This window comes from Simochromis diagramma, unplaced genomic scaffold, assembly GCF_900408965.1.
Source record: "Simochromis diagramma unplaced genomic scaffold, fSimDia1.1 OVJJ01000293.1, whole genome shotgun sequence".
Classification (NCBI taxonomy): domain Eukaryota; kingdom Metazoa; phylum Chordata; class Actinopteri; order Cichliformes; family Cichlidae; genus Simochromis; species Simochromis diagramma.
The window spans coordinates 8,375,952-8,400,093 of record NW_024386801.1 but is presented as its reverse complement, the minus strand read 5'-3'; the positions used below and the strand labels follow the sequence as shown (position 1 = coordinate 8,400,093).

Genomic DNA, 24,142 nt, shown 5'->3' with positions numbered 1-24,142 from the left:
TGATTACAAATGGGAATTGAGCAGGATAATTGTCTGGATAAATCATAGCAAGCATATGGGTGTGATGTGACCTGCATCCTGCACACCCCTACCCTTCACCATATGAGGTATTTTTAGCAGTGACAATGTGTCTGATGCAGTTGACCTCCTGCCATGTGCTACATGTGAGAAAGGGCAGATTCAGGCATTGCTTACAGCTCTGAAGAGGTCTCTAAGTCTAAAGCTTGATCAAGTCTTACTCCAATAACTGCGTGCATGAAAGCAACAATAACAAAGCTAATCAAGAGGTTTTCATGTTGTTTAGGGCTCTCCTCTTTGAAGAAATGTGTGGAGACTATGCTAAGCTTCAATAGGCTCATAGTGCTGTGTGTTTACAGAACAGATTACTGCACACCACACCAAGGGCTAGCAGGCCTAATCTCTTTGTGAGTTTTGTCTGTTTGGGGCATGATATGTGTGTAGGAGGGAGATACATCAGCACGTGGGGGTTCAGTGTAAAGGGGAGGTATTAAGGGAGATTGTGTGGTGAGGAGGGGTCCCAAAAGTTCAAATATTGAAGGTTGGTAACCTCTCCAATCATTCTCACCAAGAGGGTAATCACAGTGTCAATCCTTTCAGAGTGACTCCCACAGTACTCCTCTGCACCGAGCCAGTGTTTACTCAAGGCATGTGGCAAGTGTGGTGCGCTGAAAAGAGCCTCGTGATAGAAGAGAGTTCCTCTAATGGAGATCAAAGACACGATCCTGAGCTAAAAATGTCGACCATATTCAGCTTTCAGAAACCTATGGACCTTACAAGCTGCGAGTCCAGGTCTAAAGCAAGCAAACTGTATATATAATTTCATATAAAAACAGTACGTGTTCTGCATAAAAATGTACAAGTGAATAGCAAAATCGTACTATTGTGTAATGGATGAACAACAGGTATTCCTGTCTAAAAGTCTACTTACTGAGATACTATGCTATCTAAATTGAAAAAAAAAATCGTATTTATGAGCATGTGTAGCTAAACAGGATTAGGCAACTTTAAGTCAAGACTTTTTTCATCTCAGTGACTGTCTTTGGGATTATACTGGTTTTAAACTGCAGAGAATAAATTGCGCCCCACAGTGTAGTCCTACCAAAATATGTTTTTTCACTTTAGTTTAATTTGACTCACAATACTGCATTTTACATGGCAGTGGGGATATTTGTTAATGTGTTTGTCTGTGTCTTTCTCATACTGGGACAGAACTGCTGAAGGTGGGCAGTGTATCTCTGTTTTTGAGCCCCTCCAATGGCCTTCATTCGCAGTCGCTGTTGTTGGATGAAGAGAGGGGTCGTCTTCTGTTGGGAGCCAGGGATCACATCTACTTGCTTGACCCTGACAATCTGGCTGAATCCCCTACAAAGGTATGCTATATATATGCATGTGTAAAATCAATATAGCATAAAGAATAATCCAGGTTCAGACGTAAAAAGACAAGACACTGTACTAAGTAAAGAGCAGTGCTTATTTTTGCATTTGTTCATGTCATTTGTTATAATGTAGACATTTTTTCAGGTACACGTCAATATATTTACAGGAGTGTAAAGTAGAGCCAGAATGATATATCAGGAGGGTCAATATATTTATAGATATTAGCTGTTTGCTGATATATCTGTATTAGCATTTATAATGGACAATAAATGAAAATTATAAAAATAAAGAAGAGACCAGGTACACAACCTTATGAGTGTTGATGTTTTTCCACCAGAAGGCACTCTCCAACTTCCTGTTTGAAATGCCACAAACGAACAACAAAACAAGCTGAGTTGGGTAGAGTATAAATGAGTAAAATATCGAGGACCACTTGTAAAACTAAAACAAGAATACCTCAGTATTGGTTTAAAAACCTTATATTACTTGAAGAAACTTAAGTTTAAAGCTTTCACACACGTTAACTGACCTGTTAGTTAATGTGAACAATGCATTATGGAACATTTAGCTGCTACCTGTTTGGCAATTAAGTGGGGCGATAAGAATCGTTTTTTCCATTAGGATTTTCCTGAAATGCACTCAGCTATGTATTGTTTTAGGGAAACACTGATCTTTCAGTCAATAGCAGTCTGAAGTTATCTGTCTAGTAAGGTCAGGGTCATCAACTTAGAGAGTCCTTGCCCCCACCCACACGCATGGAGCACACACACAATTACATACATCAGGTATGTACACGTTTGATGGAGTGTGCATGCTCAGACTTTACACAAACACACAAATGCATTTGGATGGATGCCATATGTTAACATTTGTAGATGTTAGTGTTAGTTTATGCAGCTGAGGTTGATCCACTGGTGGGAAGACAGTATGTTTATTTGATCTTTATCTGGTTGTTTTAACTCTTAGTCTTGCTCTTAAAGTGTTGCATTTCTGTTGCCTTTAGGGGTCATTGATATAGATGCCAGAGAGATATGAACTGAAAGTCTGACCCTCTGAGCCCTGTGAGATCAGCCTTGACAGTGAATGTGATCTTCCCCTGCAAACTCAGTGTTTATCAATTACTGAACACGCATACCTGGACTGGGACTAAAAGCCCCTGAAAGTCAGGGCTTTATGATGCTCACAACCATTCCAGGTGTTTTTACCTTTTATTATAAAGAAGTCCACATAATTTAAGTCTTTAAATAACTATATATGCTAAAGTAAATTACTCATTTTTACTAGGTGAAACAAGGTCAGCGATCACACGAAACTCTATCCAAAACTAATTAAAACACTAACACAGGCACACTGTTCTCGCTCAGCACATCGTATTGTAATGCTGCTTTTCTGTATGATAATTCAGCCATGAATAAGTTTGGGGATAGCACTCCATGGTAGGATTTAGTGGAGGTAACACGCTAAGCACATAAGCCTGTTATAACACATGTATGAGTATGGTGGCATACATTAAAGGGAGGCTGGATGTTATACCTCAGCTAATCTCTTACCACAACACCTACAGGTGTTTAAATACTGTAAAAATGCCATTTGTTATTTAGATATGGATAGAGATGAAAGGGAAAACATTGTGTAGTTATTATTCATTTCATTTTACGTTTAGCATATTTCGGTGTAAAAATAGAATGAAATAAAATACTATTTAAAGCAAAGGAAAAAAAGTTTGAGCGTTCAGGGGCCTGCTCTTGTTTTTAACTTTTTAACTTTAATGATTCATTAAAAAAGAATCAGGTTAAAGGATCTAAAAGAAATCCAGAAAATCTTGTATCCTACTCTATATTCTCAAAAGTAACAGCTATTCATGGAATGTTTATCACAAATAAAAAAATTTTAATCTTTAGAACTTAAATATTTTAGCATAGCATGCAAACTATAAAGAACTGCAACAGGTCTTCTGTAAATTGAAGCTGAATGCTCACATTCTGGTTATATTGTAAGAAGTGAAATATTTCTGATTTATCGGTTATTAGATTCACTGGCCTGCTCTGAAGGAAAACGTGGAAATGTGCAAACTGGCTGGCAAAAATGAAAATGTAAGTGTTTCTAAAGAAATCTATAGATTTTAAGTTTCTGTGATTACTAAATGTACCTGTTCAATCAGTCCTTCCAGTGTACCTCATACATGTTCTTTTTCTGTCCCTGCTTGTTCCAGCTGGAATGTGCAAATTTTATCAGGGTCCTTCACAATTACAACCGAACACATGTCTATGCCTGTGGGACAGGGGCCTTCCACCCCACTTGTGCATTCATTGAAATCACTGGCCACAAAAAGGTAAAGTGGGCATGAGTGGATCTTAACAGGAAACATTTTGACTAGAGTCGATAAATAGGCTTACGTTTGTGAATCCTCTTAATTTTGTCTCTCAGGATGGCGTTTTGAAGCTGCTGTCTAATACAGAGGAGTCTGGCAGGTTGAAATGTCCTTTTGATCCCTTGCAGCCATTTACATCAGTCCTCACAGGTAAGATAACATAGGTGACATTGTACAAAGCAGTCCTCTACCTGCCTTATCTTTTATTGAGCGAGAATTTTACAGCTGCAGAGCGCCACGCTTCACTTCACTCAGTTATTTGCAATAAATTTGTATTCATGTCTTTGTTTGTCAGCCCTCTTCTCCCATTTTTGGGGGCCAAGAAAGACACAAGCTTACGCGTCTCTGCAGCAACAACAAAGTTACTTGGCAGACAAATGCAAAACAATTGTGTCTCTTGCATGTGCTTGTTTCAGTATGTTAATTGAAATCTTACTCACTCTGTATATATTTTAAAAAAAAAGCTGTAAGATTTGTTTTCTAAGTCTACTGTGCTTCTATTTAGATCAGTACCTGTATGCGGGAACATCTTCAGACTTCCTGGGCAAAGATACAACGTTCACACGCTCCCTAGGCCCTCCTCCTGACCAACACTACATACGCACAGACATCTCTGAAGACTACTGGATCAATGGTACACACATGCTTGCACACATCCACGTTAACAGGCTGACTGCACTCCAAACTTGTTATTGCTTTTTCGCATAACTTCTGGCCTCTCTACTGATACAAAGAGCCTCTCTGTGCCCTCAGGATGGTTATTGGCATTCCAGAGGGAAGGAAACAGCCCACTTACTCATTTAGCTGGAACTTTTATATGATTGCCATAGCTGAGCCGGGACCACGCCTATGGGGGAATTTACAGTGTGCCACAAAGTTCACAGTCCTAGTCACACCGCATGTTAGCCAGGGGTATGCACAGTCATCACTTAGGACTGAGGAGTGACCTTCTCTGCATGCATCATCTCCTGTTTGCAGTGTTTTATAGCCACTGATGGACTGTCATGTATCAACAGTTGTCACTAGAACCTAAATCCTTACACATGGTCTCCACATTTCACAACTACACAGTCAGAGATTTTTGGAGTAATGCGCTCTCTCTCCCTCTCCCTCTCTGTCGGTGTGTGTAAACAGTGAGTGTCGACACAGGGCGGCCGTCTCGTTTTCCCATTTCTTGGAGTGTTTCGGTGTTTCAGTGGAACATCTTTTCATGACTAGCAATGACCTTCTGTCCCATGTGTTAGCTATAATGCATTAAGCCGTTCCAGTTGGGGAATCACCCTCTAGTGGTTGGCTTGGCTTCTAGGTGTCGAGCTAATGTTGATGTAATGTCACTGTAACGTTTAAACTTTTGGGCCTGTTCCCTCCTGATGGCAACATGCTGTTGTTTCTCCTCACTGCTATTTTCCTACATCATATGCAGCACTTGTTGTTTTAATACAGTGTCCAGTGCCGTAAATGCAGTTGAAAATTGTGCTTACTAATAATTCTTAGTAGCTTGAACAGTTAAAATCAATCCAAAAATAACCTATTTGCCCTCCAGTAATTTTCAGAGGCAAACATGCTTTGTGCAGTTTAACTGTATTGTAAGTATTAATTATCCATTTGATAATTAGCAAGTGTACAGATTAAATTTTGCACATACACACAGGATTATCACATAAAACATAATATATTCTTATTCATAGGCCCGTGACAGTTTTATTTTTAAATTTTTTCACAATCAAAAACATTTTAGACATAGAATTATCTCCCAACTATTTTGTTCCATTCAGATGTCTGGACTGTTTGAAGTTTTTTCTGCTGTATCTTCTTTTGCAATTGTTGCATTCACAGCTGTCCTGCTTTACTGTCACCTTTGCATCAGCATTGTGTCTAACCACAGCAGGTACTTCCCTTCGCATCATTCAGTTTTTAAATGTTTGCTAAAACATCTAGAAGTATCGTGTCAGTTTCATGTTGATAGATTGCTTTCACATCTCAAAGAGGCCAAAAAAAAAAACAGTAACAAAGATTTTAAGTGCAAGACATATATACTTGTCATAGATGCTCACATATAAATCAGATGTTTAACCCAGGGTCTGTAAGAGTATCTTTATGCTGCACTGATGCATAATTGATACTGCCTGACATACTGAAAATCATGTAAATTTAAACAAAACTGCTTTTAAAGTCAATTAAATCCTCTTTTACAATCGCTGCATGTACCTAAGTGCAGTTTATGTTCAGCCCATTTCAGCTTTACAGTTAGTAAAGAGAGAGTAATACATCAAATCTCTCTGCAGAAATAGAAGACGACTGTAAATAAACACACGCTAAGTGTAGTTTTAATGCTACCTTAAGACTGCAGTTCATGCCAAAACCATTATGACTCATTTTAATGCTATTTCCTCTGTCTTCTCCATTCTGTGTCTTCAGAGGCCAGGTTTATAGCTGCCCATCCCATTGCAGACACCTACAATCCAGATGATGATAAAGTATACTTTTTCTTCCGCGAGGTGTCCTGGGAAGGCAACGACAAAAGCATCCTCTCCCGAGTGGCTCGTGTGTGCAAGGTGAGATATTACAGGAGAGAGGTGTGGAAAGTAGGAGATATATGGTGGAGGGGTGAAGGGGCTGGTACAGTATAACTAATGAGCAACAGCAAAGCCAATGAAAGAAAGTATGATGCTGTACATGGATGCTGAGGCCCAGGTAGTGATGTGGTAGTAGCAGAGAACTGGTGCTTGAAAAGACAGCCTAAAGTAGATAGGACCTTGTAAAATAAGAGATGGTGTCCTGATCGGGTGTGAATCTTTGGCTGGGAGGAACCGTTCCCAATTTTATCCCAATTCTTTTGTGGTCATCCAACTCTGTCTGGAGCAGTAAATCATGGTTAGACTTCTTATGTTTGCTGTGTTTTTACTACCTAGTCAGTCACTGAGGTCAATATAGGTAATTTCTTTTCTGAAAGACCTTTGATGATAATGTGTCACTGCCACTTAGGTTCTGTCTGACAGCACGTCAAAACAACTATAAGTTTAGCTGCACCGCTGACTGTGGGCAGAAGCAGTGCAGTTGCATGATCTGAGGCTCTCTGTGCACCACGCAGTGTGTCGCAAGAGGCAGACTAAACACAACAAAAAGCAAGCCGTTTATTATGGCTGATGAAAAGTCCATAAATACAAAGTGCATAAGAAAAATAACAAAATAGAGACTATAGAAGTGGAGACAGCTGGGGCAAACTAGACGGATATAGGCAATCAAGAGAGGGAGACAAGATCAAGTTCAAGGGGGCCAAATACTTTTACAAGCCACTGTAAATCACCTTTTCAAAGATGCTTAAACATAACTGTGAGGATGAAAAATGAAATCAAAACAGGAATCAAGCCCTCAACCTGTACTTAAAAAACAAACAAGCTATAAGACCAAACAGAAAACAGCCAATAAATGACAAAATCCAGAAATCAAAAGATTCAACTCTATGTAATTCAATTCAATTCAATTTTATTTATATAGCGCCAAATCACAACAAAAGTCGCCTCAAGGCGCTTCATAGATACAGAGGAAAAACCCAACAATCATATGACCCCCTATGAGCAAGCACTTTGGCGACAGTGGGAAGGAAAAACTCCCTTTTAACAGGAAGAAACCTCCGGCAGAACCAGGCTCAGGGAGGGGCGGGGCCATCTGCTGCGACCGGTTGGGGTGAGAGAAGGAAGACAGGATAAAGACATGCTGTGGAAGAGAGACAAAGGTTAATAACAGATATGATTCAATGCAGAGAGGTCTATTAATACATAGTGAGTGAGAAAGGTGACTGGAAAGGAAAAACTCAATGCATCATGGGAATCCCCCGGCAGCCTACATCTATTGCAGCATAACTAAGGGAGGATTCAGGGTCACCTGGTCCAGCCCTAACTATATGCTTTAGCAAAAAGGAAAGTTTTAAGCCTAATCTTAAAAGTAGAGATAGTGTCTGTCTCCCGAATCCAAACTGGAAGCTGGTTCCACAGAAGAGGGGCCTGAAAACTGAAGGCTCTGCCTCCCATTCTACTTTTAAATACTCTAGGAACAACAAGTAGGCCTGCAGAGCGAGAGCGAAGTGCTCTAATAGGGTGATATGGTACTATAAGGTCATTAAGATAAGATGGGGCCTGATTATTTAAGACCTTGTATGTGAGGAGCAGGATTTTGAATTCAATTCTGGATTTAACAGGAAGCCAATGAAGGGAAGCCAAAACAGGAGAAATATGCTCTCTCTTTCTAGTCCCTGTCAGGACTCTTGCTGCAGCATTTTGGATTAGCTGAAGGCTTTTCAGTGAGTTTTTTGGACATCCTGATAATAATGAATTACAGTAGTCCAGCCTGGAAGTAATAAATGCATGAACTAGTTTTTCAGCGTCACTCTGAGACAGGATATTTCTAATTTTAGAGATGTTGCGCAAATGAAAGAAAGCAGTCTTACATATTTGTTTAATATGTGCGTTGAAGGACATGTCCTGGTCAAAAATGACTCCAAGGTTCCTCACCGTGTTACTGGAGGCCAAGGTAATGCCATCCAGAGTAAGAATCTGGTTAGATACCATATTTCTAAGATTTTCAGGGCCGAGTACAATAACCTCAGTTTTATCTGAATTAAGTAATAAAGTAATTAAGTAATTAAGTAATTATGTAACAGACCAGGCATTATAACACAGTGTCCAATTAGTTCTCCAAGTGGAACTAGGTGACATGGCAGTTTAATATTAGCATGCACGATCCAGGACTGCATTCTTAGAAAAAAGCTTTCAGCGTGGTTATGACTTGAGAATAAGCCGTAAAGCAGACTGGAAGGAGATTCGTCTGAATTACGGCCCTTTCTTCTCTGAGCCATGTGTCTCTCATGTACTTTGTACTTTGGTTCATATTCATTATCTGCATTGTGAATGACAGCTCCTTACATCAATCCTCTTTGAAGATTATCACCATTGTGAAAGATCCCCATTAAGTGCTTACATTTTGGGGGGTCTCTTAAGCACAAGTGTGTTTTTTGTATGTTAAACCATAACAGCCCTTTCTACACCACTTGGCTAAGCTTAACAAGGGGGGTCTTTTAAGTTTTCAATGCGTGACAAGGAGATACACTTGAACCCTCTTACCATACCTCAGTCAAAGGTCTCAATTTAAAACAGCAATTCATATGCTAAAGTAAAACCTGCATTATTAATCAGCATTTGAATTCTCCCCTTCATCACGCTGCACTTCCCCTTCGTTCGTTTTCCTTTTATGTTTTTCACCCTTCTCAGTGTTTTCCTTTCACTTTTCAGTTACTCCTGACTGAAGGTCTTCTTTGTGCAAGTTAAACAAGCAAATGTATTCCAGAGGCATGTGGTTCACTTGTTTATTTTCATAATTAGTGAAGGAAACCTGAGTCAGTCTATGATGCTCTGTGTTGTCTTTCCAACCGCATTGGCTGGATTACAGTGTTTATGCTCAAATGTATATTATTAATTACAGTTTGTGTTTAGCCGCGTTGGACAGCTGCACTCTCCGACGATGGTTTGTTACAGAGTGTGTGGTTGTGTTTCAGAATGATGTGGGTGGGCTGAGGAGTCTGACCAATAAATGGACAACCTTCCTCAAAGCCAGACTTGTGTGTTCCATCCCTGGGCCAGATGGCGTGGACACACACTTTGATCAGCTCCGTAAGTGACTGTAAGATTAAAAACTGAAAATCTGGTCAATAAAGTCAGTTATATGTTCTAAAAATTGTCTTCTGAGAAAATTTCATACAAGGACGGAAATGCATCAACAGTACCACATGGCTAACGGTGCTACCGACTGCAGTTCTTCAATACTGCAATTTATTGTTGGATGCTCGCCTAAATCTTTTCTGTTTGGTTATTGATAACAAAAAAAACCAAACTTTTTCATTCTTTTTTATTTTGTAGAGGATGTCTTTCTACTCCCAACCAGAGATGACAAAAACCCCATAGTGTATGCAGTCTTCACAACCTCTAGGTATGATTTTTATCAACACAACCTCAGGTCCTTTCCTGTTTCTCCAAGCATTAACCTGACCTGTTCTTTTTACTTTTCCTCCAGTTCCATTTTCCGTGGCTCAGCAGTGTGTGTTTATAGCATGGCAGACATAAGGGCTGTGTTTAATGGACCTTATGCCCACAAGGAGGGGCCTGACCACCGCTGGGTAGAATATGAGGGGAGGATACCATATCCCCGTCCTGGAACGGTATGTTGTATGCCAAAGAAAAGAGCATAAAGGAAAAAAAAGAAAAGAAATCATCTGTACCTTCTGTACTTATCACTGTTAGCTATTCTGTTTCCATATATTGGATAAGGTGTTTAATTTTCCTCCTAATCGAAAAATTATAAACATGGCTTTAATGTAAAGGTTTGCTGGAGGGCATACTTACATCTGCACATGCAACCTGATAATGCATGACCTTCACTTACACTTTGATGAGGTTACTTGACAAGTTAATCAGATTCATGTTTCATTTTGTTTAAAAAAAAGATTAATTAAGCGAAGTAATGTGATGGACTATTTGGTGCTGACATCAAGTGTGAAACAGATGTTTCACATATGCTTTGTCTCCTGCTGTTCTTATTTTAGCCTCTAGAAGGAGACACATACCAATAAATTGTTTGAGTGAATCTGCTCCATAGTTGAACTGGTGGAAGGAAATATAGAAAACACGGTCACTAATCAGCTGTGATTTTTTTTTTGTAATTTTAGTGCCCAAGCAAAACATATGATCCAAGGATCAAGACCACTAAAGACTTCCCGGATGAAGTTGTCAGATTTATTCGATTCCACCCTCTGATGTATCGCTCTGTCTACCCTCTCACTGGTCGTCCTGTGTTCACACGTGTCAAAGTTGACTACACCTTGACTCACATTGTGGTGGACAGAGTTTTGGCAGATGATGGCCAGTATGAGGTTATGTTCCTGGGAACAGGTGAGTCACACCTCTCCTCCTAGTTTTTGTGAAAGTCAACATTTGACCAGCAGAGGGCAGTATATTACTGGTTGTTTTCGTTGGCATTGGACAGATTTTGTGTAGGGTGAAATGAACATATGCAGTCTATGTTTTAACATCGATATGCTTCTCAAACAACTCTCTGAAGATATTCTGGTGGTAATTTCACCCCTCTTTCTTTCTGTCTCACTCTCCTAGATGTTGGCTCCATTCTTAAGGTAGTGAGCATCACTCAAGAAAACTGGTCAACAGAGGAAGTGGTTCTTGAAGAGCTTCAAGTGTTCCAGGTTTAGTTCAAAACACAGTTATTCAAATAAATACACACATACGTTACACACTGATTTGCTGAGTTTTGTTTCCTCATAGTGTAGCTGTCAGTGACTTATAAGACAGTGAAATATTTATATGTAATGAATACATAACTGACCTCCAATAATTAATATCCATTAGCTTTTAAGTTGATGGAGTTTGTTTTCTTTTTGCAGAATCCCTCTCCTATCCTTAGTTTGGAGATCTCGTCTAAACAGGTTTGTTCTGCACACTTTGTGCAATTGTTCATGCAAATTTGCTCTTCATTTCGATTAAGCCACATGCATTAAGTTATATGCACATGGCTTGTGTGGCACAAATCATATAGTTTTTATCTTGTTATTCATGTTTTGGTTTTCCTCTCTGTCTGTAGTCTTCCCCATTTTCTTGTAGCTCTCTCACCCTTACGCCTCATTATATAAGGGTCAGGAATGTCAGTAGACACTTCAACCCCAATCACAGCTTCCATTAATCACCAGCAGTGTTTGACCTGTGTCTGTGTGCCTGCCCGCTAGAGTTTTGAGGCGAGTCAGACTAGATCCAGTTGCAACTGCGAAATTCAGCCTATTCATTTTGCAAGCCAAATGTCAGCCTTCACAGAAACCTAAGAATATCTTGGAGTATTCTTTAGGTTATAACCTGATTTTCAAAAAGTAGTAATCATTTAAGAAACTTAACCATGTGCTTTTAATAAAATAAAAAATATATCAGACGCATATCTATATGCAGCCAATCTTTCAGCAGTATACGCTATCCTAAATTGGTCCTACACCACAAAGGAAACCATATGAAGACAATGCACTAAAGCATACTAGATCAATAGCAACCTTGCAACCGAACTTTTTAGAACAACAAAGATTTCTTTAAGTTTCTTGAAGACGTTCCACTTCTTATCCAAGAAGCTTCTTCTTTAATTCCAAGCTTAGAGCTGACGAAGCTGGTGAAACAACTTCAAGAAACTACCAGATCTGTTTTATATGAACTTGTTTCAGTGCCAACTCTGTAATTACATCCCATACTACACTGAAGCAAAAATGCCTTCAAATCAGAAGTATCACCTCACATAGTTCACTCAAGGCCTTCCGTCTGTAGTCTACTGTTCTGTGTAGGTGTTTATGTTTTGTTGTCCTAGCAGCCTTGTTTCTGTTGATTAATGCCATCTTCGTTCTGTATTGTAATGTGATTTTTATCTGCAACAGATCAAGAACTTAGTGGAAGCCGGTTTTTACTCACTCAGAGCAGTTTAAATGTAGTGTATTTAATGTTGCGTAGAATCTTTTTCTTTATAAAAATAGTACATGGTGTACAAAGAAAATGTTATGCTAAGAAGGGGAAATCTTTAAATCTCTGTGTGATTCATTTAAAGCAAACATGTTCTGATAGATGAAGAATGTTAATGCGGAAAGAGGAAAACTTTTTAATAAATATAATTTTAATATAGAACAAATATTTTTTCCATAAAAAATAGTTTTAGCTTTAGCAGACTTAACTAATTAACTATTTACTGCAACATAGTGATATGTCCTCTGTTGATGAAGTACAATTGTTAAAGTTGAAGGTGCTTTGTATGTTTGTATGTCTTGAAGCAATGTTGTGTTTTACCATAGCAACAGCTCTACGTGGGTTCAAGTGAGGGTCTAGCCCAGGTTTCACTCAGCAGATGCCACCTATATGGCCAGGCTTGTGCTGAATGCTGCCTGGCACGAGATCCCTACTGTGCCTGGGATGGACACACATGCGCACGATACATCCCTGCCTCTAAGAGGTATGCACATGACACTTGTAGTACTTTTGTATTTTTGAAATGTTCTCACGCATTAATTCAAAGCAGTAAGCCTGAAACAAGTATCTGAACAAACCCCAAAATAAAAGGAAATCATTAGAGTGCATATGTGGACCGGTGAACACTGACTCGTTGGTTCCATAGTTTGCCGGGGGTGTGTCTGTTTGTGTGTGTTTCCAAGGCTAGTTCTTAATGCTGGAACTCTCAGACGTTCATAGCTCTCCTTAAATTTTTTTTCTGTTTTCATTCTCTTCACCTCACAATATTTTCCAAGCCATTAGGTAATTATTTTTCTCAGGCAATGATTAAAGATGTTTCAGCGTGTTTTCGGCTGACACTGTCATTCCACACTTGCAGAGTGTGGTCCTCGAGGTGAAAATCAAATCCTGTTCTGTGTTTTTGTTTGTGAGCTTGCTTGCATGAATCCAAGCTCTGAACAAACTGTGCCCTACAGTTTGGGTTCATAGTGCCATATTATTGCCCAGTAGGGATTTTGTTATGGTTTGTACAATAGTGGAGGCCTCCAGGGCTCTTTGAAAGCAGATCTTCAGAGTGTCAGGGAATGTAGGCTACAGATGTCCCACCACACAGGACTAGCAGGAAGTGGAGGAAGAAATCAATACAAACTGAAGGAGCCCAAGTGAGCAACACAAGTCAGAGGTCAAAGAAACTTGTTTCTTTCTTCTTTAAAAAAAAAAACCAAAACTGGTACACTCTAAATGTTTTTGCAGGAAAACAGATAAAAAATGCCAACAAGATGATGCCCTCAACTCTGTGTGTGTGTATATGTATATGTGTGTGTGTGTGTGTGTATATATATATATATATATATATATATATATATATATATATATATATATATATATATATATATATATATATATATATATATAATTATTTTTTTTTGATATCCTATTGTAGTGATAGACAAGATTATCTTATGGAATAAAATGGAGTGGTTCTTCTTCTTTAGCTATACAACTATAAAGCTAATGCCTCCCTACATTTTAAGTGCTTTTGAAAAAATAGTAATTCTCAGACAATTTCTTCACAGGTTTATCACAAGTAATGGCAAATTTGGCATTCATGTGAAGTGTGTCAGAAACATTCATTTTAATAACTATTTGTTTGACTGATTTACAAAATGCAGTATTGAGAAACACAAAGAAAGGTATTAAAAACCCTTTTTCTGATTTTCGTTTTGTTTTGTTTTTCAGTTTTCGCATGTTGCAGTGTTAACATCAATCTGGATTTACTTACTTTAATGACTGAAAAGAATTTCACATAATTTTCATATAACAGTGTTATTACCAACTTTGATTTTGGCTTTTTTGGCTAATTATGGCTGTTTGTTTTATAATGTCTAATTCCTGTCGAACCTTTAACTGTGATAATATGGTGATGCTAAAATTGTAATTCATAGAATAGAATTCAGATAAATGTCTAATAAGGACTTCATGAGTGGATAATCTACTAATATAATGTACACAATGTATATTAAATTAGCTAGATGCTAATTTTGTGAAACTCCCCTCGTGGAGAATACTGGACTGTGAGCGTAAAGCATATAAGTTCTTTATACTTTAAATTCTGCATCTCAATACTGAAGACTAAAGTGGTCATACGCTTCCTTGTTTTTTGCTTTGTTTCTGTGTTTACTTGCAAGGCGAGCTAGAAGACAGGACATCAAGAATGGAGACCCTGCCATGCAGTGCTGGGACACAGAAGACAGTATGTACCCTTTATGTCTTAAGGGGTTCGGCCACTGGTTTTTGTAAAGCATTTCTTAAAAAATCAGGAACACATCTGATCACTTCAAATTCTGTCTGCTTGATAATGAACCCAAACCCGCAGACAGATTCAAGAAGAACTATAAACAGTGTCAAGAAAGACAAAAAACCCTGCAACAGATGGTATGGCTCCCACGGCTCCCATGTCAAGATTACAGAGTCAGTTTGGGATCACATGAAGAGACAGAATCAACGGAGAACGGAAGTTTTTCAAAGAAATATGACAATATGTCCAAGATACTTTCATGTTGGCTGACACAGCTGAAATTTGTGTGCTTGTGTATCCATTTTGGGGTTTTCGTGTCATGGAACAAACATGTTTTTAATGACAGTGATGTCCTTTTGCCTGGTACTGCATAATTGTCACAAAAAATAATCTAATTATGAGACATACATCAGATACTGTATCTTTGTTAGAACCTGAGAAAATATAGACACTACTTTTGGTTTTTACAGGTCTTGGTACTGGGAGTGTGGAGGAGAAAATTCTCTTTGGGGTGCAGAGCAACTCCACATTTCTCGAGTGTATCCCCAAATCTCAGCAGGCCCGGATTCGATGGTACATGCAAAGACCGGAATCTGAACGCAGAGAGGAGGTTAGAATATTACTGCATTTTTCATAGATTCAGCTCTCCTTCTGTAGTCTGAAAGTCTTTTGCTTTTCTTGGGTTCATGTTGAAGGGGTTGCATTTCTTTTCTTCCTACATCAAAAAGTGGGGAAAGGTTAGAGTGCCTAGGAACAGTGTTTGCTACAGCGGCAATAATTTCTCACAGAAATGCTTCAAAACATCAAAACACACCACAGCGGACTTCATGTGCACTGCTTTTGGAGTGTTGAACTTCTCAGCAATTATTTGTACTAAAAATCTCTGCATACCCATATTTTTAATAATGTCTAAGGCCTTGACAGCAAAGTTTCCAGCCATTGCAAAAACAATAGGGTGGGAACAGAAAGGCATAAAAGCAGAAAGAGGTAATATATTTGTATTTGAGGTGTGGAAAGGAACTAAATAATGATGACAGTTGTCTCCTGATTGAGACAACAGAGATGTGCTTACTCAGCACCTCAGTGCTTCCCCTCCCCCTATCCAAACATACAATCTATCCTGCACCCACTGCAAGTGGCCCTTTTAGTGCTTAACCTCTCTACTTCCCACTACACTAATTTCCTCCTACCACTGTCCTCTGTCCTCTCTCTCAGGGGTGAATGTAAGCACAGTGACAGGTGCATAGGCCACTAAAGACCCACGTGCTTCTTTATGGGCTCACACTGCACAAAGCTCTGCCTTTTGTCTGTGGGTGGATGAATGCATGTGTCTGTGTTTCTTTATGTACCCCTACAGTGAAAAACTATAACAGAGAACTCCCCAGGGACAGCCACGGGTTTTGGTGCAATAAACACAATGTGGTGTTTTCTGTGTTTGTGTGTGTAGGCATGAATAATATGTGACCTGTTGCACCGTAGACAAAGTGATGGCGGCTTGGATGGAGTCAAATAAAGAAAAGTGATTTAAAATTTCAGGTGTTTTGAATTTTAAGTAAGCACATAGCTCCTTAGGATTCATACCGTAAAAGTACTTTGCAGGCAAAAGAGTTAAAATACAAATATAATCGAGATAATTTTGAGTATAGGTTGAAAACAGGGCTAAAAGAAAAATATGATAATAAGATAATCATGACAAGGATTAGACAAATACCGGGAAGCTATATAAGCTAAAAATAATAATAATTACAAAAAACACGGCCAAAGCTGGAGCATGAATATGAGATTATTATGTGACTATACATAGTTACTATATATTATACTATAGTATTTTCAAATACATTTGCAAACTGAACAGCGGAAGAGCAAAGTAGTTTATGAGCAATATTGCCTTAAAACACCTTTTTTCTCGTTTGTGAACTCAGACAACATAAAGTAATGATATAATAATTTCTGGCACTTAAATTATTGGCCTTTTTACTTCTTTATCATGTCGGTTTATACGTAGAATTATAGTAAACACAAGATTGTGCTGCCTCAAAGCAGCAAACATTGATCATAAAAAGGATGGAGATCAAGTGAAAAACAAGCTGGAGGTCAGAGGAGCGCACACTTTTCAGATGTTGGAATTCATAGTCAGTTGTGTGGGCGATATCTTGAATATGTTCAGATAGCATTCTTGCAACTAATACTATTTGATTTCTTTAACTGTCTTAATTTTTCTCTTTGTTTTAATCACCTAGTGGCAATGGTGTGTTTGCTGATATGTGTGTTATGTATAAAGTTTGGATCTATGTTTTTAGGCCTTTTTTGGATGCAGAATTGAAACTACATCCCTATTAAATTAGTTGGGTGTAATAGTTGTATCTTGGCCTTCTAGCTGTGTAAGGTGGTTTATGTGTTCTCACAGCTGCAAAGCATGTGATCATTTAAGTGTCTTGCACATTTCAATCTCTTCTTTTCTGCCCTGTTTTCTTCTGTCATCCTTTTATCTTCCCTGGCCGTTAACTTCCTCCTCAGCCCGACCCTAATCTTTCCTCACGTCCTGCCCCAATACTCCTTGCCTACTTAGCTTCCTCATAACTTTCATGCTGTGTCCACAATTTCCCACAGTTTTCCCTCCTGTGTTTCTGGGTTTTGATAAAGGCAACCTCAGCCAGCTGTTCATAGCACCTGCAGCCCAGTCTAAAACTTACTCTCCTCATAATCTCCTTATTCAGTCCCTCCTCTTATCTCCTAGTAAAACTCAGCTATTAAAGATGTGAGCTAGAAGAAATTTTGCCATCTTTCTCACATCATGTTTGTGCACACGTGTTTACCTCCTGGAGCCTGCAATGCTAGCCCATTGGGTAATCTCTAATAAGAAAAGTATGGAAAAGGTTAAATGTGTTGCTCAATGCTCATTAGCACAAAGCACCTATTTCTCAGCTTAGGTGGGAATTTCTTAATTTGATACTTAAAGCATCAAATTAACTTAGAGGTAGACTGCAAATATTCTCGCCTGTGTTTCATTTAACAGTTTAAACATCATCATTAAATAACATTTCATTGCTTTACTCCACATTCATGCAAAGTTGTTAAAACAGAAGAGCATAAGTGTGTTTATGAACGCTATACACCACTATACACTATACACTGGATTGCTTTCCCTTGTAGGAGTTGCTGATGTGATTGCATGCCCAGACACACACAGACATATCCACACACAGGCATACAAATAAAGACAGACCATCTGGCTAAGTTTAAAAGCCTGGCATTGCTATTTAGTCACAGATGCCTTGGTTTTGGATGGAAGAGTGCAGGCGACTTAAAAAGCAATCAGATAGGCACATGAATGCTAATTGGATGATTTTAAAAGGCAGAGGACAGAGAGCCACGTAAGTGTGATTTTTATGTTTTTAATACGTATACCATATGCCAGTCAGGTGTGTCAGGAAATGAGAATGTGGTATGAGACTGGCTAGTAGGTCTAATGTGTGCAAAAGACAACATCCAGAAAGACTCTGAAACCTGTGGGTGTGCCTTTGCCTTGACTACACATCATTAGTGTCAGATCTGGAAACCACCACAGAGCTATCCAAACACACACACACACGCACACACACACCCACACAGACATAAACACACACAGAGACACCTGTGTATGTAAGAAAAAAATGGTAAAACAAGACCACAGCAAGCACATGGGCAAAAGACATGGTAATATTCTGCATTTCTTATCAGTTACACCTCCGGGGGTCAAAGTGCAGCTGTGGGAGGTATCCCTTTGAAGCAGCCACACTTTCACACATGCTGGACTCACTCCCTCATGCTCTTTCTGTGTCCTCTTAACACAGCTGTGTTTTTTTAGGCTCTGACAGCAGTCACATCATCCGATGAACCGTGGTGGATTCTAGATGGAAATAGGGCCAAAAACATTAGCATGCCACTTACCTTAACGACAAGCACATACATTCCCAGCAGCGCTCAACACTTACTCTCATTATGCATCTAAAGATCTCTCATCACATAATGACCTGTGCCCACCCACGCCGTGAACTATACTCGCCACACCTAATTCCATATGCTTCCCGTTTTAGGGGTCATTACCTTGTTCAACACAACTTGGTTACAAATCTTCAGAAATGTATGTGTTTGAGGAGGGTGATGTGTTAGCTGGGGTTTGTGGTGGTGGGTTGGCATTATGTAGCTCTTATATGTTTCTTGTTGTCTCTCAGGTCAGATTTGATGATCGAGTAATTCACACGGAAAGAGGTCTCCTAATTCGCTCCCTTCATGCTCCTGATGCCGGTGTGTATATCTGTGTAGCTCAAGAGCACACACACTTCACCCATACTCTCCTCCGTGTCACTCTACAAGTTGTTACAAATGGACAGCTAGACAGAAAAGCCAAGCCGAGTGACGACTCTGCCGGGGGGCTACACCATGGAACAGAGGCACGTCAGCGATATAAAGACTACCTGAGAGCGATGAGCTCTCCCTTCAGCTCTCTAGAAGAGTACTGCGATGCACTGTGGCTGGATAAGAGGCCATTGAGGGTTCGAGGGCGAGGCTTAGGAAATGGCAAATGGAAACACATCCAGGAAATGAAGAAAAGCCGGAACAGGAGACACCACAGAGAGAATGTGGAAAAGAAAGAACAACAGAAGCAAGGGAGGGTAGTGAGGACAGCAGAACAATAGGCGACAGGATGTAGAAACATTAAGGATGTTTATATTAACTGGTTTAAGGATCAAGCTAATGTGACTCAGAACTGTGAAACTGCAGTGTCAGATGAGCAAGTAAACTTTAACTCTTAAAGTGACATGAAAGACGATCAGTGAAATATGCAGTGCAAAAATGCAATATACTTAGCAAACAACTTGAAGTAGTAGAGGTATGTTACAGGAAAACGCACAGTTAACTTTGTAAATAAATTATCCATTGATATCACTCAAGCCTCCGTAGTTTGACAGACTGCTGTTGCTCGTTTTACTCCAAAGTTTCATAGGGCTAATATTCCATTTGGTCACTTAATGACATTAAAAGTTAGGATTTGTAATATTGGAATTAAGATGACGGCATTACTTTCATTATGTATGACTGTAAATATTGATATGACATGTACAGGAGACATAGCATGCTAAGTTTAGTCTTATTACTGACCTATAACAGTAATCATTTATGATGTTATTCTAAAAAAAATGACATATTTTTGTACAATCCATTTACTCTTGTGTACTGTAGGTGCAATAGAGGGTTTTTTATTATAACTGTTTGTGAACGTTATTTAAATAAATGTGTCTTGGAGCCTCTGTTCCTTAAATTTATTGCTTACTTATATTCTGTGCACAGATAAAATCAGTATGCAAAAACTTTACTGCTGCAGTTACTGGCAGTCTCAAGTATATGACAGGCATACTCGGAATTAGTTAGGGTTAGCTCAGCTGAGCCTCTCCTGATATAGCAACACGGGTCCCTGTACACTGAATGCAGATGTCAGAATGATTCAGGACCAGCTGGTTTGTTTTTTAGTGTGTGTCCCTGTGTGTGTGTGAGTGTGTAAAGGTAAATGTGTAAAAGACAAGAAGAAGAAGAGAAAGTGGCAACTTCAGTAGAAACCATTTGAAATATAAAAGGCTGTGATCAAACCCAGTTACAGATTTCCCAAAATAAAAATAAAAAGTTGAGATGGCATCAGTGTCAGAGGCATGAGCATAAAAACCAAGCATTATGCAACCCAGTGTGCCTGGCCTGAATTTTATGTAGAGACTTACAAAGAAATGGAAGTAATATGATACACGGTGCTTGTATTTCAGGCTGAAAATAAAATGACAAGGCTCTTCTGTTAAAGGCATCATCACAGTCATGGGAGTCCTGTTTTAATTGATTTAGTGGTAACATCTTAAATTTCATTTTGAGTGAGCTGCTGAAATACTGGAAGAAGAGTCACATAGAAAATTAGTCTCAAACTCAAATATATATATAAAAAATACGACTTTCAGAAATATTATTATCATTGCCTCATAGACCATAACTACACCATAAATAGCTATAACTGCCTTTATGATGGACACTGTGTTTTTCTTACAGAGACACATTTTATTGTGCTTACTTTCTCCCTATCTAACTGTATAAATAGGTCTCCCATTTTGTGCTTTTCCACAGTGATTTTCAGAGCTTCTTGTAACAAAGACAATAAATATTTCAAATGCTTCCTCTCTGTCTATTGTTTATTTATCAGTCAGCTGTAAAGAATAAACTGCATCTCCCCCGAACGGAAACAGCAAGAGGACTTTATAAAAACTAGAAAATCTTTTCTTCTAAATATTATTACATTAAAATATTATTTTTACATTTTTTTTACATTAAATTATTATTTATCAACTTATTTCACATAAACAAATGTACATGCATATTTTAAGACAATGTATTTTCTTAAATCAAAATTAGTTCAGCTTACCAAACATTTATTTATACTTCACATCGTCCTGTACTGTGGCATTATCATTTCCCCTCTTTAGACCATCACAGCCAACTGCCACAGTACCACCACACTCTCCAAAAAAACAATTTGAAAGACCACTAAGGGTGATAACTGCCAAAAATATCAGCTCACTGCTCAGTGTTGCTATTGCTAATGGTTTCATTTCAACAGCATCAACTTATTATCTTATTATTTATTACAACTTAGTGTTCCTTATTTATATATAAGGCTGAATGATAATGTGCTATCCTGCACAGAAGATCTGTTGTCAGATGCCATAAGAGATCGTAATTGTAGACATAAGCATACTATGTGTGCTCAGAGTTAACTTGACCCTCACATGTGGCTGGAAAACAACCCATGAGTGAAGTGATTTGCTGTTCTAGACAGGCAGACAGAAACAGTGGGGGTTAAATGAGGAAACAGAACCATGGAAAGGAACCAGAATCTCTAGAAGGAAGTGGTTAATTTGATGTGATTGGTGTAATGAGCAAGCAAGTGTGCTTAGGAGCCCCTGGAGCGAAGCCTTACAGTGTATTCACACACAGACAAAGGCACACGTACACAGTATACTTCTTTTTCTCCATCAGTGTCATGGCTGTGTGCAGGAAGGCAGAGAGGAAGGACCCAAAATGCAGGACTCACGGAGGCAAAAGTAAACTCAGAATAAACTGCTTTATTGCAGGCTGCTGATCAAACAGAAGACTAACTAAACTGGAAAATATAAACTAACAGGCAGGTAAATACAGTTAACAGAACACACAGCTGAAACTGAGGGTGAGTAGACATTGACAACACGACAGAGAACAAAGGAAACACAGGGTTTATATACACATGGCAGTAATCAAGGGATGAGAGACAGGTGGGGAACACACCTGGGAGAAATCACAGCTGACGAGACAGGGGAAACGTAACCTGAACACACTCACATAAGACAGGGACCTTCAGAATAAAACAGGAAACTAACAGACACAGAGGACCAGACAAGACACCATGGACAGACAGAGGGACATACGGGCAGAGAAGACTAAGCACAGGCAAAACCTAAACTAAACCCAGAAATAATCATCATCATCATCATAGGATAGCTAAAGAATCAGAACATAATTATAATGAGCACAATCTGGAAACACACCAAAATACAAGAAACCGAAAAAGCAAGAATTGGTTCTATAGATGGGATCTACAGGTTAGACATGATCTACAAAGCTATGTAGGTGTTTTAGTGCTTGTTTTAGTGTCTTTACCTTACAACATAAAGCACCTACAGGTGGCAGTTGTTGTAATTTGGCACTATATGAACTAATATTGACTTGTGCAACAAGAATTAATCATTACCAGTGTTAAAGGATAAAACTGTCAGCAGCAGTGTTTTTCCCTTTTTTATAGCCTGGGTCAACTGAACAACACATTCCAGTGTTTCAATTGATTTAAAGTGAAAATACACATCAAAAACAGTTATCAATAGTGTAAGTGAAACTGCCTGGCATTAGTTGGGACCAAGAAAAAAAAAAAAAACAAAAATCACATAGCAATACCTGTTGACCTGAATCTGTCAGCTTCCATTAGCCTGACAACACAGAGAAAGTATTAACGTCACTTTATGCACATGTGCCCAGGTGCAAAACTCCTTTGCAAAGGTGTTTTCTAATGAACCCTGTTCCACAACCTCCACAGTGCCATGCCTGAATCAAGATATCAAAAACTTTGACAGGAAGACTAGAGGGAGAACAGAGCGGAATTGAGATGTCAGACCAAGGAGGTGTTTCTGGTTCTATATTACAGGGCATTTACAGCTGTGCAGATGTGTGTTTGTCAGGCGTTGACAGTGAACTTCTGAGCATGGGTGGAGACCGCCAAGTGGTCTATGATAGCTGTCGGGTTGGGCGGTATTGATGGTGGCCTGCGGGTATTGGAAGGAGAGAGGTATGTGAGTAAGAGGTAGAAACAGTTGTTTCCTCTGAGTAATGACTACCTGTGCTCCCTCAGCCTCATTTACAGACATAAGTGATCTCTCTTCTCTCCGGGATCTGTGGCAGGACATGCAATATTCTAAACACCCCCTATGATAGATGTTTTCATCTGCTGTACAAAGAGCTCCTTTGAACCTCCTTGCAGAAGAGATGTCTGCCTCTGCCCTGTTGGTCTCCCTTGCTGTGGACAGTTTTTGTAAACAGGGCTCAGTCAGGATGTATGTTTACCTGCACTGGGTGTAGTGTGTTTACTGCTGTTAAATATCATATACCAAACATACTGTCCTTAAGAGAGATTTTAATCAGGTCACAGTTTTTCTCAGAGTCTAAAAGTCCCTGGGACTGTAAAGTACTGGCAAGTTCTTATTTGGTTGTTCGTACAAGTTTCTTGAGTAAAATCACAGAAGAATTGTATGAAAATAAATTATGCAGTACATGGCTCACATACTGATTACCAATGGTGAATATTTTTTATTTGTTCTGTCTCTTATAGCTTAATCTAGTTTATCTGGCAATTGGTTTTCACTACCAGGACATGAGAAAGACACAAATCTTAAAACTATTCCGAATTTTCCACAATTTCTTTAACTTGAATTTCACATATTTCACAAAGAAAGCTTAACGTGCAGATCCTTAGTTTACAGTGAAAGGAGCTGGAGCCCTAAAATAATAACTGAAATGGCACAATGGGTGAACAAATGCCAATGTTACCTCATAATATTTTCTATTTAACACTGTGAGAAAATGTTGTTAGATAAATGTTTTTGGCAAGCCACAAACTCTGTGTCGCAATCCTTGCCCTGCTAAAGATTGTTTCCTAAGCTTAACCACAGATGAGGCGATGATCACAAATTCAAGTCTTCAGTGAGAGAGAGGTTTTTGTCATGTCCACCGCATCATGCTGTCTCTGACGCAAGTAAAATGAAAACAAAACAAATGAGCCTGAAACTGTCTCTGAAAAGAATTCATCCTCCGTATTTGTGCCGCTGAATATAATTAAAAACTCTTTAGTTGTATTTTTAAGCGATAGCACTTGTGCCATTAAAGTAAAAACAATATTTATTCAAAATTTTCTGCTTTGTTTTTCCATGTCTGGTTTATGTAAGG

General features: G+C 38.9%; 1 protein-coding gene across 6 annotated transcripts in view; it reads left to right on the top strand.

Moving 5' to 3' along the window:
- sema3d (sema domain, immunoglobulin domain (Ig), short basic domain, secreted, (semaphorin) 3D) overlaps window positions 1-20,792 on the top strand; it is a 31,234-nt gene extending 10,442 nt beyond the window's left edge. For all 6 annotated transcript variants that reach the window (XM_040025559.1, XM_040025561.1, XM_040025557.1 and 3 more), the window contains 16 exons: window positions 1,231-1,391; window positions 3,429-3,491; window positions 3,611-3,730; window positions 3,826-3,919; window positions 4,275-4,403; window positions 6,188-6,324; window positions 9,321-9,435; window positions 9,682-9,751; window positions 9,836-9,980; window positions 10,488-10,710; window positions 10,930-11,018; window positions 11,217-11,258; window positions 12,648-12,805; window positions 14,490-14,554; window positions 15,070-15,209; window positions 18,814-20,792. In XM_040025559.1, the coding sequence (XP_039881493.1) occupies window positions 1,231-1,391; window positions 3,429-3,491; window positions 3,611-3,730; window positions 3,826-3,919; window positions 4,275-4,403; window positions 6,188-6,324; window positions 9,321-9,435; window positions 9,682-9,751; window positions 9,836-9,980; window positions 10,488-10,710; window positions 10,930-11,018; window positions 11,217-11,258; window positions 12,648-12,805; window positions 14,490-14,554; window positions 15,070-15,209; window positions 18,814-19,278 (2,216 nt within the window). In that variant the 3' untranslated portion in view covers window positions 19,279-20,792. The remainder of the gene's footprint in view (window positions 1-1,230; window positions 1,392-3,428; window positions 3,492-3,610; window positions 3,731-3,825; window positions 3,920-4,274; window positions 4,404-6,187; window positions 6,325-9,320; window positions 9,436-9,681; window positions 9,752-9,835; window positions 9,981-10,487; window positions 10,711-10,929; window positions 11,019-11,216; window positions 11,259-12,647; window positions 12,806-14,489; window positions 14,555-15,069; window positions 15,210-18,813) is intronic.
- Window positions 20,793-24,142: the final 3,350 nt, after the last annotated feature.